Raw genomic sequence first — 16,670 nt, 5'->3', positions numbered from 1 at the left:
GCAACATCAACATTTTCCTGTGGCATTTCAGTAGTCTTAATCCTGAAATTATTATAACTTGTGTTTAATTGAATCCAAGTCAGCAGAACTATGGAGAATAGCTCAACTCATGAGCACATCTACTTTACATAGACCTGTGAAAGTGTACCCCTCTGTGCAAAGAACCTGAACACCAAGGAACACTATTTCTATTTTTAATAACATTACCCTTTTCTCAGATGTTCAAATAATGGCAGAAATGGAGCTTGGGAAGCTCATAATTATCCACAGTACTGTGAGACCAAGAGAGCACAGAGACCCTGGTTTTCTCTGATATCTAGAGTTCTAGTAACTACACAGGATACACTCAAGTGTTATAATGACAATTATTGACTCCCTTTTCTAGATTACCAATTTCCTCATAAAACTCAAAAGAAGAAGAAGAAGAAGCCACCATTTTCTCTGGTAGTTTCCAAATTATTTCCTACGGAAAGGGGAATTTTCTAAATCACCATGTTTCATGAATCCCAATCTCTCTTTCAGCACCAAGGACAGAGCATCACTGGGCTTAATGCCCATTCATCCTATTTAATCAACAAAATTTTAAATATTTTGAAATTTCTGCTCAGATTTTATGCAGTCATCTAGTACATTGGTTTCCTGAACACTAGCTATGTGTTGGACCATGATATGATATACAAAGACTCACAAAAAAAAAAAAAGACTCACAAGCCAATTACAGCTCTCAAGGTAGAACTGAGGAAGTGAGGCAAGTTAATAAATAACTATAACACCATATGACAAGTGGTATTACAGAGTTATGTATAAGCCATGTGGGAGCCAGGAGAGGGAACTCTAATTGTTAAAGGAAGACCTTACAAAGGAGTTGACATTTGAACTGGATACCAAGAATTGAGTGAAGCTTACAACATAGAGAAGAGACTCCATTGGAAGAATGAATGAGTGAATACACAGTGTATTCAGGGATTTATGGAAATGCAATTTGATGTGGCTGAAAAGCGGGGTAAGTGGAAAGTTAAAGTAAGAGATAAGGAATGAGCTAGGTCAAATTATCACAATATTTATATAGCAAGCTAAGGGAGTTAAACTTTATATTGGGAAAATTAGAGCCATTGAAGTGTATTGAGTAGGAACACAATCGGATCACATTTGTGTTTTAGAAAGATAGTTCATACAGCAGGGGAGACACTATACTGAAAATAAGAAATAAGAGGGCAGAAGGGCAGATAAGGGTGACATTTTTCCATATAGCCCTGGGAATAAGGAGTTGCTCTATCATAACCAAGGTTAGATAGAATTTACTTGGCCCAGCTCCCATTTGCTGTTCACCAATATTTTACATGTGGATTATGTCTCTCCAGATTCTTCCAAGAAGATAAAGGATGTCTTGGCTGAGTTTAATGAGGGTGGGAGCCTCAAACAATATGACCCACATGAGGTAAGAACATTTCCATTTCAAGCCTTTAAAAAGGATGTTCTATGTCCTAGCCTTTCCATAATTTGTCCCACCCTTAGAAGTTTAGCTCATCTTAAAGAACTTGCTTCTCAACATATTTTCTCTAAGTCTCAAGTGAACCATTTATACATTTGCCAAGTTTAATCACCCTCTCACTGTCCTAGAAGACTACATCAGACCTTCCTCTCTTCAAATCTTTCTGTCTTCCTGTCTTCATTCTCAGTTATCAACCATGCTTTCTACTTCGCTGAGAAAATAACAATCAGAAGTGATCTTCCACAAGATCCTCACCTACCTCTGTACCTTTTCTCCTGTAACTAGGAATGAACTCTCCATGTTCCTAGTAGGTTTAGTCCCTCACTCATTCCCATTCTCTTCTAGTCTATTGACAGGAATTGCTTTCTCTCTCTCTCTCTCTCTCTCTCTCTATATATATATATATATATATATATATATATATATATATATACATATATATCCTTCACATCAGCTTTCCACTATTTGTTAGATTTTTCTCATCAACATATAAGCATACTGTTATTTGTCCTATATTAAAATTGTTCTCCTGGGGATCCCTGGGTGGCTCAGCGGTTCAGCACCTGCCTTTGGCCCAGGGCGTGATCCTGGAGTCCCGGGATCAAGTCCCGTGTCAGGCTCCCTGTATGGAGTCTGCTTCTCCCTCTGCCTGTGTCTCTGGCTCTCTCTCTCTCCTTCTCTATGTCTATCATGAATGAATAAATAAAAATCTTTAAAAATATATAAATAAATTAAATAAATAAATAAAATAAAATTGTTCTCCTGACAACACTTCTCCAGTCACCTCACTTCTTTCCTGTTCTGTATAGCAAAACTGTGTAAAAGATTTGTCTATAGTCATTGCCTCTAATTTCTCTTCTTCCCTCTTTCTTGAAAGCCCTTCAATCAGAGCATAACCCCCACTCCTCCACTAAAACCACTAGTGAAGATAGCCAAGGATTTCCATGTGGCTAAACTCAGTAGGCATTTTACTCAACAGCATTGGTCAGATTTTACTCAACTCACAGTTGGTCAGATCCTTCTCCATTGTCTGTCTTCATGTGGATTTCAGGACACTGCCCTCTCCTGGTTTTCCTTTTATCCCTCTAATTTGACATTTCCGCTAAAAACTCAAATCACTATCTCAAACTTAACATAAGCTAAACTGAGCTCCTTGATCTTCCCCTGTAAAGTATTTTTCCAGCAATCTTCCCCATTTCAGTAAATGACAATGCCATTCTTCAAGTTTTTCAGTCTAAAACTATGGAGTCAGCATTGTGTTTTCCTCTCACACCCCATGTCCAGTTCATCAGCAAACCCTGTCACTTCCACCTTCAAAATATATCCAAAATCTAGTCACATATCACCACTGGCACTGCTTCCACCCTTATCCGAGGCACCACCATATTTTGTAATAATCACCTAACTGTGCTCCCTAACTGTGTTTTTGCTCTTGACTTTTAAAGTGTATTCTTCACACACATTCTGGCAATTTGTTAAAACTTAAGTCAGATCATGTCACTGCTCTGCTCTGTAATCCATCATGGTGCCCCCACTCCCTACTCAGAGTTAAAATCAAGGTCATTACCATCTGTACTTTTCTCTACTCTCTAACCTCATCTCTTGCTACCCTCCTCATTCCTTGCCAGCTATTATTAGCCTTCTGATGCTGTCAAACAAGACAATATTGCTCTAACCTCAATATCTTTGCATCTGCCTTTGCCTCTTCCTGAAATGTTTCTCCCACGTATATCCACTTTGGTTTTTTCATCATCTCCTTCAAGTATTTGTTCAAATCACCTTCTCAATCAATGTCACCTTTTCTAGTTAAAAATTTAAGCCCTCTTTCCTGATGCTTCTTATCCCTCTCTTCTGCCTTATTGTCCTCTTTAGTATTCCTCACCATCTGTCATGCTATGTAACTATTTACATTGTCTATCTCTCCTACAGGAGTATTTTGTTCATGTCGGTATCCCCAATGACCAGAGGAATATCTGGTTCATAGCAGACACCCAAGAAATATTTGTCGAATGAGTAAATGAATGCAAGACTCCCCTACTTTCAAACTCAACTCATCTAATGTTTCTTGAGCTTTCAGGTACTGTTCTGGGCACTGTAGAAGATATAAAGATGAGGAAGCACGGTTCTGGCCCTCCAGAACTTACTTCCTATTGTCAGGCTCTACAGTTACATGGTCTTAGGTTAGACTTCTACCTTTGCTGCCAACCGGCAATGTGGCCTGAGATAATATTTCACCTCTCGGAGCCTCACTTTCCTCACGTGACCTGAAGATAACAATAAGCAGAGACATTGAAGTTTGCAGATGAGTGGATTGAATGAGATAATTTTTGCAAAATGTCTAGCACTTTATGGGACACTGCCCATAAGGAAATGGTACCCTTTATTATTCCCCTTCTGGCTCCTTTCCCCAGAATGTTTTTTTTTTTTTTATTTATTTATGATAGTCACACACAGAGAGAGAGAGAGAGGCAGAGACACAGGCAGAGGGAGAACCAGGCTCCATGCACCGGGAGCCCGACGTGGGATTCGATCCCGGGTCTCCAGGATCGCACCCTGGGCCAAAGGCAGGCGCCAAACCGCTGCGCCACCCAGGGATCCCTCCCCAGAGTGTTTTAAACTCAACTTCTTTTTCCCTGCTCCTGAGTCCTTTCATGAGAGCTAATTGCAGAAAAATGACTGATCAGCAGGACAGACTCGGGACAAGGCTGGCCACTTATTTATTCATATTGTCATCCTTTCAACACACCTTGACTCAAAACTCCTTCTCTGCGGGGCAATGGCAGGGTAACCAACAAAGCACATGTCTTCGAGGTGTACCTGAGCAGGGGCTTTGGATAAAATGCACCAATCATGGGGAGAATCAAGCAGGAGGAGGATTGCCAGTACAGGAGTCAGATTGAGAATGAACCATTTCAAAGAACATTCCTGAGGAGAAGCCATGCAGAGAAGATAGTGGAGCCAGCAAAAAACTCCCTGCCCCTCCCACCTCCCACCCCCAGCTCCAAAAACACAAGAACAAAGAAGGGTGGGGGCTACTAATCAGTCCTGTCAGCCCTGAGGCTGAAGAGTGGGAGGGGAACAATTTAGTCAGGGCCACTGAGGGTGTGAAGGCCACAGGAGCTCTCAAAAGCAGAGAGCAGCTTGGCTGTTATGAGCCTGCTGCCACCCCCGCCTCCATCAGGCTGGCCCCCACTCTTTGTACGCCTGGCGCTGCCGTGTCCCAGGGAAGCTCTGTCACTCTGATTTTATTCTCTCTCACAGTGTGGCTGGCTTCTAGTAGGTGTAATGTCCCAGCACAGGGTTGGGGAAACAAAAAGAATTTAATTTCTCTTGAGTTTGATGGCTTACTGCTGGTAAAATGTCTCAAGGAGGAATGAGTTAGTTGTGGGAAGGGGCAAGTAGCTACAAAAGTGAGGCCAGGAATGAAAGTTTACATCTGGCCATGACAAGCATGCCCTTGCCCATTAGCACTGTGGGATTTTCTGGAGAGCTGACTACAGCAGCAAGTGGACAAGAGCACAGTGGAACAAAAGGGGCAAATGGCTTGGTGGCCCTACGATCTTAGACTGAGACACACCAAAGCACAGAGCCTAGCTCTGCCACCTGCTTTATGACTTTGAGCAAGTTATTTATGTTTTCAGGATTTTTTTCATCCACAAAATGGCAGTAATCATCCCACCTCACACTATTGTTTAAACACTTAAATGAAACCATGTATGTAAGCTGCCTAATGCACAGTAAGCTGTCCATCTAGTTCACCTCCCTTCTTGACCTGTGCAAGAATCAATACTTTAAGCAGATTGCAGAAACAGAAATTGCCCAGTTAGTTCTTAGATGAAAGTTGCAGTTTTTGGGAAAGAACAGGCCTGTCCATGACCATGCCTCATATGTTATTCCAGAGCTCAGAGAGTTGCCAACATGCCTCATAGTGTTTGTTGATCTGGTTTGGGCCTAGTAAACCACCTTCTACTCATCACACTTTCACTAGCAGCTACTCTGAGCCTGGCTTATGCTGACAAAGAACTTAGTCTCTCATAACCCACATATAAATTTTAGAATGGCAGCTAGTCACATGTTTTTGCATACTATACTTGAAGTTCTTGGAGAGGGTGACAGGGAGCCATATGTTAGCGCTGGGACGATCACTTCTCGGCCTTTTGGCTAAGATCAAGTATATGTTAGCGCTGGGACCTGGAACAGATATAGTAGCAGGAGCACTGGAGTGGGAGTCAGAAGATCGGGCTTCTGGTTTTACTCTGCTGCTGGGGCATGTCACTGAACTTTCAGAGCCTCAGTGACCTGAGGAGATCTGGGGTCTTCTGGTGTGAATGACCTTTGATTCTGGGCTTACTCTATGTGATCCTGTTTCCCAGAATAGGGTCATGAATGGTTGGATGTGTGTTCAATCATCGTTTTCTAAGTTCTCATAATAGTTTGTCAGTACTTTTCCTATACTCACCACTATTGATCCTGTATTGGAATTATTTCACTACCCAAGTCTCTTGAAGGTATAGACCTATGTGTATGTCACTGGTGTGTTCCCCAAGATGTTTGTTGTACCTAGGAGGCTCAGTACATATATATTGACTGAATAGACCCCACAATAATTGATGACAGCCAAGTGTATAAGAAGAAACCCAGCATCCATTAAGATACCTATCAGGAAACACTGTGATAGGTGATGTGGGGGGATACTTAGGTAAAATAAGATATTTCACTACCTTCCCAGAACTCTAGATCTAGTTGAAGAACTAAGGATATATTTGTCATAAACAACTATATTAATAGAGAGCAGACAATAAAAGTGTCGTAGGACACAAGTTGAAGTGGAAAAGTACAGAAATTCAGGTACAGGAGATCATACCAGGCTTCCTGGAGGAGGTGACATCTGGGCTGGGCCTTAAAGGATAGCTAGAATTTTAAGAGATAGAGAAGGAAGCAGTTTATGTGATATGTATGGGGGCTTGACCAGGAAAGAACATGGAAACCAATGTGGACAGAGAGTAGAGATACACATAGGGAATAATAGGAGAAAAGACCAGAATGATCTCAGAACCTGAAGTAGCTATAAATCTAGGTTGGCATGGGATTTTAGGAGAGCTGTGAATCCCAGAGGACCCAAGGAATACACAGGATGATCCACTGGAGTGTGGGAACACTACAAATTAGACCTTCTATATACATTGATTTTTATCTCATATAACTTCTATTCTTTAATTTATTCTTAAGTATGTTTTATAGTGCATAATAGAGGAGCACAATAGTGCATGTCTGTAATTTATAAATAAGGATAAATGGGAATGCATGCTCAAGAATGTTACGGAGGGACATATGATTTTAAAACTGATCTCACCTCTTCCATGGGCAATTAGGAACCATGGAAAGTTTTTGAGTAGGGAAGCAATCTGTTCAGAATTGCACTTTGGGAAAACCAATCTGGCAAGGATGGATAAGATGGGAGGACTGACAGATGGGGATAGAGGCAAATCGAGAAGTATTGCAGTGGTCCAGGTAGGAGGCACAGAAGTCTGAAACCAGGAACAATGGGCCTTCAATAGCCTTCTCGTCAGAGTGGAGGTAGATGAGCAGTGGACACACAGAAAGGACTTGGATGTGACAGATGTGGCAAAACAACAGTAACAAGAAGGAAGAGACAAGACCTAGTCTCACTTGACTGGGAGTTCAAGACTGAGCCTGATCTTGTCAGCTTTAACAGAAACTGCAGGGTCAGGATGAGAAGCTGGTTTAAGGAGGGAGCTAATAGAAGATTAGAACTTGAGATCTTCTAATTCAGCACTCACCATCTGCTGAAGAAGACACTGAGGCTCACAAAGATGAGGAAATGTGGTCAAGCTGAGACTAGTCACAAGGTCTCCTGAATGCCACACTGCTCTTGTTTGATGATCTTCCAGCTTTGGTTTTGTTTTGTTTTGTTTTTTTAAGTGTTATATTAGGCTTTGTTTAAACTTTCTCTTTTTAAAAATAATTTAGTCTGTTTTCCAGACATTTTAAAAATATTTTATTTACTTATTCATGAGAGACACAGAGAGAGACAGAAACATAGGCAGAGGGAGAGGCAGGCTGCCTGCAGGGAGCTCGATGCAGGACTCGATCCCAGGACCCCGGGATCATGACCTGAGTGAGCCGAAGGCAGATGCTCAACCACTGAGCCACCCAGGTGTCCCTTCCAGAAATATTTTAATGCTGATAGTTCCCAATTTGATAAAAAGATTAACAGGCCACTTTGGTGCTCAAAGCTACAGTTGACCCTTGAATAATGTGGGGGTGAAGATTGCCAACCCCCAACACAGTCAGAAATCCACATATAACTTTTGACTCCCTAAAAGCTTAATTACTAATAACCTACTGTTGACTGGAAGCCTTACTTTTAACATAAATAGTTGATTAACATGGATTTAGTATGCTGTATGTAATGGATATGCTGTATTATATTCTACAATAAAGGAAGCTAGAGAAAGGAAAATGTCATCAAGGAAATCATAAGGAAGAGAAAATACATTTACAATACTGTACTATATTTATTTAAAAACATTCCACATGTAAATGGCTGGCACAGCTCAAACCCATATTGTTCAAGGGTCAGCTGTACATTGTAAACAGTACTTGTCAGTTTAAATAGCATGAAGGAGGAATGCCTGGGTGGCTCAGCGGCTGAGTGTCTGACTTTGACTCAGGGCGTGATCCTGGAGCCCCGGAATTGAGTCCCACATCAGGCTCCCTGCATGGAGTCTGCTTCTCTCTCTGCCTATGTCTCTGCCTCTGTGTGTGTGTGTGTGTGTGTGTGTGTGCGCGCTTTTCACGAATAGATAGTCTTTCTAAATAAATAAATAAATAAGGTGAAGGAAAAGACAATGCAAAAAATAGACTTTTAAAATAATGACAGTGCCATCAGCAAATACTCAAATCAAAGCAAATCAAAGTAGAGAATGAAGAGAACCAAAATAGCACAAACAACACCATGGAAAACAAAGTTTCAAGAAGAAAGGATGGAATGCTACAGAGAAGCCAAATATGAGCAAGTCAGAAGAGAAACAATTGAATTGATGGCCTTCAAGAGAATGGGTTTAGAGGTGATGGTTTCAGAACCTAAACCAAATGGGACTAAGGAGGTAATAAGGCTAGTGTGGTCTGGCCAGGGAACATAGAAGGGGAAGAGAAAAAGGACACGGCTAGTAACTCGAGTATCCTTCCATTTCTTTGGAACAATGACCTTGAACATGCTTGCAGGTAGAGAAGCAGAAGCTGGGAGATGCCTTCAGATGGAGGGAGGGTAGATCAAGGGGCATAGTGGGTGGGTTCCACTTGTAAAGTGGGAGGAAAAGATTTTCCTTTTGCAGACTAGTAAAAAAGAGGAGGATATGTGAGGAAGAGCACTTGGATGAGGCTATGGAGACAGGGTCAGAAAGAGAGACACAGACTCAGGGGCAGGAAGGACAGAGGGATAGAGACAGATTGGTAATTGTCACAAGAAATAGGAATCCACCATTTGCTTAGAGATCCCTTAATCTGCTAAGAGCCTGCAATGTCCTCTGTCCAACCAAATCAGGCTTCCTCCACTCTACAAAGGACAGCTTGGGGTAATTAGAAATGGCCCTGTGAGCTCCTTCCCAATGGGGTCAGGAGGGCATTACTTGTTTTTAGGGCCAAAACTTTGTGCACTAGACCTGACTGTATATATTGAAGCCTCCTCTCAGTTCTGGGAAGGCTCAGATCTTCTAGATGAGACAAGGGGTTAAATGCTATCAACATTTTGGAAAGAGCCAAGTAGGCTCCCAAAAAGGGATTTTATTCTCATGGCTGTTATTATTTACAAAAGCCTGCACAGCAGATCTTAGAGTAGAGCTTCCTCAGTGATTTCCAGGAGCATCTGCCGATTTGATGAAGAATCTGATGCCATCCGAGCACGAGCCAGTGATGACTCACTGCAAACTGTCTTTGTTGAGTGTTTGCTGAGTACAGCAGCCCTTTCTGGCACGGTTGCTCCCAGCCTGGGACCAGAAGCCAGGCAGTAGTGGGAGAGATACAACAGGGAGAGGTTCTAGTTTTTTTGGCACATTTCTTGATTCTACCTTCTGTCCCTGGCTTCCTGTTCTTCTCCCAGTGCCTAAAACCTTCACAAGGACATGTTTTGAGAGCAGCTGAGCCAGACACATACCCTCTCCTGTTCTCTTGAGGTTCATCCAGGGAAGATCAGTTATGAAAGTAATGAAGGATGGAGCTTGTCTTTTCATATTTTCTGAGACCTGAACACTCAGGAATCACATCCCTCAAGCAGAACATGGAGACATCACAGAACCATCTTTCCTTCCTGTTTTCTACTATATCCTTCTTCGTCTTAACTAGGATTCCAGGGCACTGATCAGATCCTCATGAGAGGGCAGTCTGGCTTGTGGGCCTCGATTCAGGCAGAGCCCTCCTCTGTGGTCTCAACTGGCAGTGCCCGCTTCCCATTACCCCCTTTCTACCTGGTTTTGGATTCGTCTTGTTACAGAATCCTCCTGCAAGCCCCAACACGCAACCACCAGGGTCTTCTTTTTCTTGCATCCAGTCCTCTGCTCCCTGTGCCTGCCAGTCTCCATCACCTCCTGCCTGGCCTTTTCATTCCTGCACCCACCAATCCCCCCACTTCCGTTTTCCTTTCATTTCTCTTCACCTGCCTGCCCCCCACCACCACCATCAGTTTCTCATCTCTCCTTTTTCTCTCTTTGCTTCGTTACACTGACTTTTCCCTCTTTGTTTCTCCTTAGCCAATTAGCTATGATGTCTTTAAGCTGTTCATGAGGGCTTACCTGGAGGTGGACCTTCCTCAGCCACTGAGCATGCACCTCTTCCTGGCCTTCAGCCAGAAGCCCAGACAGGAGACCCCCGACCACCCAATGGAGGGGGCCAGCAATGAGGCCAGTGGCCCAGGTATGTAGACCAGTGTTCCCCAAGATGAAAGGTAGATTTTGCAGCTCTAATGCATTTGCAACAGGCACAGGCTGCATTTCTGGGGGGTTCCCTGTGCATAGAAACTTCCCTATGGGGTGGGAATGAGGACCAGGGGAACAGGACTCCTTTCCCCAGAGGCTTCACAAGAAGCGCTGTCTGATGGCTCTCTCAGAAGAACAAAGAGGCAAAAATCCCCAAAAGAGGATGGGGAGAAAAGGAGCACAAACTAACATATGGCAAGGGGAAGAGAACCTTCTGCAGAGATTGCAAGAAGCCTTTGGATGGAGCACATTCAGTTCATGCACCCAGGCTGGAGTGAGCCTAAGAGTGTCAGGAGAAGGGGAAGGTGTGGTCACTGTCTTCCTGAAGCTTGGGCTATAATGGGGGAGACACAAACAACCCCAACAAGTCTACATGAACCCAGATGACGCTCAGAGACACACAACTCAAGTGATCCAGACCCCATAGGACGGTCGCCTCCCTGTCTTTTTAGGAAGCTAGAGAGCATAGGCTGGTCCTCAAATCTTCTTTTTATTCCCCAGATACCAACATACAGAATGTGGATAATGCTGCCAAAGCAGATGAGGCCTGTGCCCCCGATACAGGTAAGTCTTTGTAATCGAAGATTAGCATGGTAGGGTGCAGTGGGGAATACCTCATCCTTGGGAGGAGGGGGAATTCTAACCAGCAATTTGTCTCCATGTCTTTGTATATCCTTTAAGCAGCTCTTGTCCGCCTCCATCTTTGGGGCCTCCACCACTCTAATGTGCTGGGATTCTGAGGCTTGATGCAGGTTCTTTATTCACTTGCCCTGAAACAGGGCAGCTTGTTAACTATTTACTTCTAATGTGTCTTCTAATGGTTTACTTCTAATGGGTCTGCTGGGCCAGAAAGGGGAGAAGGGGAGAAAAGTGTTTGATGGGGGTTTGAGTGAATGTGTGCGTGTGTGTCTGAGAGGTGTATAAAGAGGGCGCTAGCACTGAGCAGATGACTCTGCCTGTGGATGGTTGGAGGTGGGTAGGGCAAGAAAGTAAGGCTATGCTCAGGTGGATAAAATTGTATGAGCTGTACTACAAGAAAGGTAAAGGAAATCTTTTTAGTTGAATTAAACCACATGTAAACCTAGGTTTACACATGAGAATGAAGAGCACTGAAACTGGTAACCACATGGGGAAATACAAAGAATATTTTTCTTATTAGTTAAATCTCTTTGAAAGGTAATTAACTGCTAAAGCAAAAAAAAATGACATTGTGTTGCGCAGTTTATAAAATATGTAGGAGTGAAATGTATAGCAATAGCACAAAGGCCTCGATGGGAGAATTGGAGGTATTTACATGCACTGGTTTAGTAAGTCAGGAGGAAGAGCAAGGCCACTGACTAACATTATTTTGGTCTATTTGCCAGGGACCTGGTAGGATGGGAGAAATTCTTCAAGCGGATACTAGATGTAGTTCTAATCTTTTTTTCTAGTCCTGGCAAAAAGGGCAATTGAAAGGATTATAGAGTTTTTGGTGTGTAACTGAAGGACTAGTGAGATGAAATCTGTGGATGAAAAGCAGAACATGGTTGGGAAAGGAGAGTTGCCTCCGGACCATAAGCTCAGCAAATTTCAGCCTTCTTATAGAGCCCTGCAAAGCAAGGATTATGAGCGTTGGTACCTTTCTGAGGCCTTCAGGGGCAGCATCAGGGCAAGACTACAAGGTATGGCTCACCCACCTGCCCTCCCCAGCATCCTACCCAGCCATGCTACGTCTGTGGCCTCTTGGTTAAATGGATTTAAGTTATAAATAAGTCTTAAATCTTATATGGGATAGAAGAAGCATGTTACGACATAAATTACTCCCATGATAGGAAGAGAAGGGTGGAACTGGGATCCTTGAGATTCTAAACTCTGAGCAAGAAAATCAGTCTTGAAGAGCATTTGGACCCAAATTCTTTACCCAGAGACTTTCTTGGTCCAGGTATCTGGAACTTTAAGAGGAACCTGAGAGAAATTATACTTTATTCCTTGAGGTTCTAAATTGAGCATTATTTGTTTTAGTGGCTGAATTTTCCAAGGAACCAAGGGGATGCTGTCATTATATGATATTTGAGAAATATAATCAATGATGATAATGGAACTTCGCTGGCTTATTTGACCACCATGTTTATTTGCAATATTTGTATTGTTCTGAGTCTGAGAACAACTTCCAAAGACTTCCTCCTGGAGGAGTGATTTGTGATGTACCATTTTCCTTGTCTAGGGAGAGTATCAATCTCCTGCGGTCACATAATGAAAGGGTAGTGATCTGACTGCTGGCCCAGGGAGTTATACAGCATTTTTTTCTTCTTTTGTGACTTGAGATTTAAAGCAGAAAATCCTTTTCCTGTTAGGCCACCTTCCATGGATGTCTTAATTAGATGCCCCTGTTCACCAGAAACAGGAAGATAGGGACAGACGGATACCACAGAGAGGGACCTCTGCCAGTAAGGAAGAGCCAAGTTCTGGTATCACCTTAGATCAGGCCATCTGTTAAAAATCCCAGCCTTTTCTTGTCACCCAAGCAGAAGCCAGAGGAAACTAGATTCTCATTTGATAATGCCTATTTAGGCCTATCAGAGCAATCTCCAGGCTGGAATCTAGAACAGCCCACTTCAAGTTATTCATTTCCAAAACCAGGTGAATGATTGGGTTCATAAGCACAACAGAGGGGCTTTCACTGAGTCCAGACATTGACTCAGAGCCTTGAGCAACATGTCATTGTCAGGATGTCAGCTGGGAAAGCCTGAATACACCTCCCCCGAGTGCCCAAGACTAAATGGGATAAAGAATGTGAACGTCAGCCTCATGGTTTTTATTTAGTTTCTCAGGCTCTTGAGATGTTTCAGCACCTTGGAATATTGGACTCTAAGAAAGTCCTTCCATTTTTTTCTCAGTTTTTCCCAATTATAATAAGTAACACATTTACATTGTAAAAATTGTGAAGGGTACCAAAAAAGAAGGAAACATCAAAACTACCCATAAGTTACCAAGGCAGTTACATACATGCACACACACACACACACACACACACACACACACACGTCCTTGCAGGTTTTTTCTATAAATTTTTTACCGAATTGGAATCAGTCTACACATATAATTTTGGAACCAGCTTTGGTTTTCACTTAACATTATACTCACAAACATTTTTCATGTCATTCAAGGTTTTTGGTAAACATCAATTTTTATACAAGCCCCTTTTTCAACAGATGAAAAATCTTGAGGTTAGATGTAGGAATAAGCCCACTTGTGCAAAATCACACATCATTTAGCACAAACACAGAGCTAGAAACTCAGGCCTCTGCCTCTAGCTTGGTATTCTTTCCACTATGCAACATTCCTTAGCTGGAAGGCAACGAATAATACAGAGACTAAGAGAGAAAGTGGAATAAGTCAGGTCTGCCTAAGAACCCTCAAGGAAAAGAGTTTATGAACATGGCACCTACACAGAACTTCTGTAATCTGGAAGAGGGTGTTAGTCTTTTATTACTTATGATCCCTGAGGGGATTTAGATGGCTCAGGTTGAAGGTGTTTCATATAAGGTAGCTTGAGGAGGGAAAACACTAGTAGGACTATGTGCGCCTTCTCCTTCAGCACACCAGCATTTCCCTGACTGGAATGAACAGTACACCGCAGTGTAGACTAGAACAGTGGTTCAAGACCCAGTCATAATTCTGGTAATCTAAGGGTCTTTGGAAAAGGCTGTAATAGTGTTTTAAAACAGCTTTGGTGAGGTATAATTGGTATTAAATGAGTTTCACATGTTTAAAGTATATAATTAATAAGTTTCTGCATATGTGTACGCCTATAAACCAGTACCTCATCAATATCATGAAGATATCTATCATCCCTAAAGTTACCTTATTATCCTTCTCCCACCCTCCCTAACCCCCACTCCTCTGTACTATTACTCATCTGCTTGCTGTCACCATAGATTAGATGGCATTTTCTGTATTTTTATACATAGAATCATACAGCATGTATACTTTCTAGTGTAGCTTCTTTCATTCAGCATAATTTTAAAATTTATCCATGTGGTTGGGTGTATCAATAATTAACATATTTTTAATGCTGATTAGTATTCTGATATATAGGTAGATATTCCACAGTTTATTTATCCATTCACTTAGTGATGGACATTTGGGTTGTTTCCAGGTTGGGGCTATTACATATAAAATGTGAATATTTTTGTGTAAATCTTTGCATGGACAGCTTTCATTCCTTTTAGGTAAAGATCTAGGAGTAGAATGTTTAGGATTATTATGTTCTTGTGATGATTTGATCTCTTTGTTATGAATGACCCTCTTTGTTTCTGGTAATACTCTTTGCTTTGAAATCTACTTTATTATGATTATGTTCATAATAAATGATACCATTTTAATTAACTGGAGTTATAATGGTATCTTTCTTGATTCTTTTAATATGTTTGTGTCTTTATATTGAAACTGACTTTCTTATAGGAAGCATGTAGTTGGGTCTTCTCTTTTTAATCTAACCTGACAATCTCTGCCTTGTAGTTAGGATTTTGAACATTTACATTTCCTGTGATAATTGATATGGTTAGGTTTAAAAGTATCATTTTGCTATTAGTTTTTTATTCCTCATCTGTTCTTTCTTTCCCTTTTTCTCTTTTTCTGTCTTCTTTTAATTAGTTGAATTATTTATGATTTCATCTTATCTCCTTTTTTATCTTATTGACTATAACTCATTATTATATAATTTTAGTGACTTTTAACTATCACAGTCTATGTTCAAGTAATATTTCCCTTTGCATATGCTATAAGAAATTTACCGCAATATACCCCTATTTCTTCCATCTAGGCCTTTGTGCTATTTTTATCATATATTTTACTTCTATTTATGTTAAATTATAAACCACACAACACATTGTTATTACGTTTGCTTCAATAGTTAATTATCTTTTAGAGAGATTTAACTAATAAAAATATTTTTTTATATTTACCCATGTGGTTACCAGTTTTAGTGCTCTTTATTCTTGTGTGTAAATCTAGGTTTCCATATGGTATAATTCTATTAAAAATATTCTTTATCATTTCTTGTATTGCAGTTTTATATAGTTTTGTACATCTGAAAAATTCTTTATTTTGCCTTTTTTTTCCCTAAAGATATTTCACCAAGTAAAGAACTCTAGATTGATGGGGGCATCTGGGTGGCCCAGTTGGTTAAGCATATGCCTTCAACTCAGGTCATGATCCTGGGGTCCTGGAATTGAGCCCCACATCAGGCTCCCCGCTCAGTGGGGAGTCTGCTTCTCCCTCTGCCCCTGCCTCCCTGCTCATATTCTCTCTCTCTCTTTCTCTCAAATAAGTAAATAAATTTTTTTAAAAAGAATTCTAGATTGACAGATTTTTTTCCATTAGTACTTTAAAGATGTTGTTCCACTAGCTTTCAGCTTGTTTTCTTTCCAGTGAAAAAACTAGAGTCATTATCATCTTTGTTTCTCTCTATATAAGGTATCTTTTTTCCTCTGGCTTCTTTTATTATTTCTTTATCATTGCTTTTAATCAGTTTGTCTTTAATGTTCCTTGGTGTAGTTTTATTCATGTTTCTTATGTTTGAGGTTCATTGAGCATCTTGGACCTGAGGTTCTATAGCTTTTATCAAATATTAACAAATTTGGAAAAATTTCAGCCATTATTTCTTCCATTTTTTTCTACTTCTTTCTCTCTTCATCAGGTATTTCAGTTTCATGTCTATTTGAAGTTGTCCCACAGCTCACTGATACGATATTCTTTTTTTTTAAGACTTTTTGGATAGTTTCTATTGCTGTCATTCAAATTCACTAATCTTTTCTTCTGCAATGTTTAATCCACTGCTAATCCTATTCAATGCATTTTTTCATTTCACACACGTCAAAGTTAGACAACTGATGTGGGCATTTCTTAAATATCTTTTAGGCCTCCACTTAACATGTGCAATCTTTTCTTCTAGCTCCTTGGACATATGGAATACACTTGTAATCATTATCTTAAAGTTTTTACCTATTATATCATCTGTGTCATTTCTGGCTCCATGTCAATTGCTTTTTCTCATTATTATTCATATTTTCTTGCTTCTTTGCTTACTTTTCAGTTTTTTATTAAATGCCAGACTTTGAAAATTTTACATCATTGGGTATTGGATATTCTTGTATTCTTATAAAAATTCTTGACCTTTGCTTTGGGGCACAGTTAGGTTACTT

The 16,670-nt window shown here is 40.9% G+C and overlaps 1 protein-coding gene across 5 annotated transcripts in view; it reads left to right on the top strand.

Moving 5' to 3' along the window:
- Positions 1-16,670, top strand: part of DGKG (diacylglycerol kinase gamma) — a 205,836-nt gene that overhangs the window by 48,042 nt on the left and 141,124 nt on the right. For all 5 annotated transcript variants that reach the window (XR_008662175.1, XR_008662174.1, XR_008662173.1 and 2 more), the window contains exons 3-5: positions 1,362-1,438; positions 10,261-10,423; positions 10,987-11,049. Coding sequence is in view for 2 of the 5 variants with exons in the window: in XM_055308224.1 (XP_055164199.1) it covers positions 1,362-1,438; positions 10,261-10,423; positions 10,987-11,049 (303 nt within the window). In the remaining 3 variants the exon portion in view is untranslated. The remainder of the gene's footprint in view (positions 1-1,361; positions 1,439-10,260; positions 10,424-10,986; positions 11,050-16,670) is intronic.

Source organism: Nyctereutes procyonoides, unplaced genomic scaffold (genome assembly GCF_905146905.1).
Source record: "Nyctereutes procyonoides isolate TBG_1078 unplaced genomic scaffold, NYPRO_anot_genome, whole genome shotgun sequence".
Lineage (NCBI taxonomy): Eukaryota > Metazoa > Chordata > Mammalia > Carnivora > Canidae > Nyctereutes > Nyctereutes procyonoides.
The sequence above is the reverse complement of the archived record's forward strand: the minus strand, read 5'-3'. Positions and strand labels throughout refer to the sequence as shown.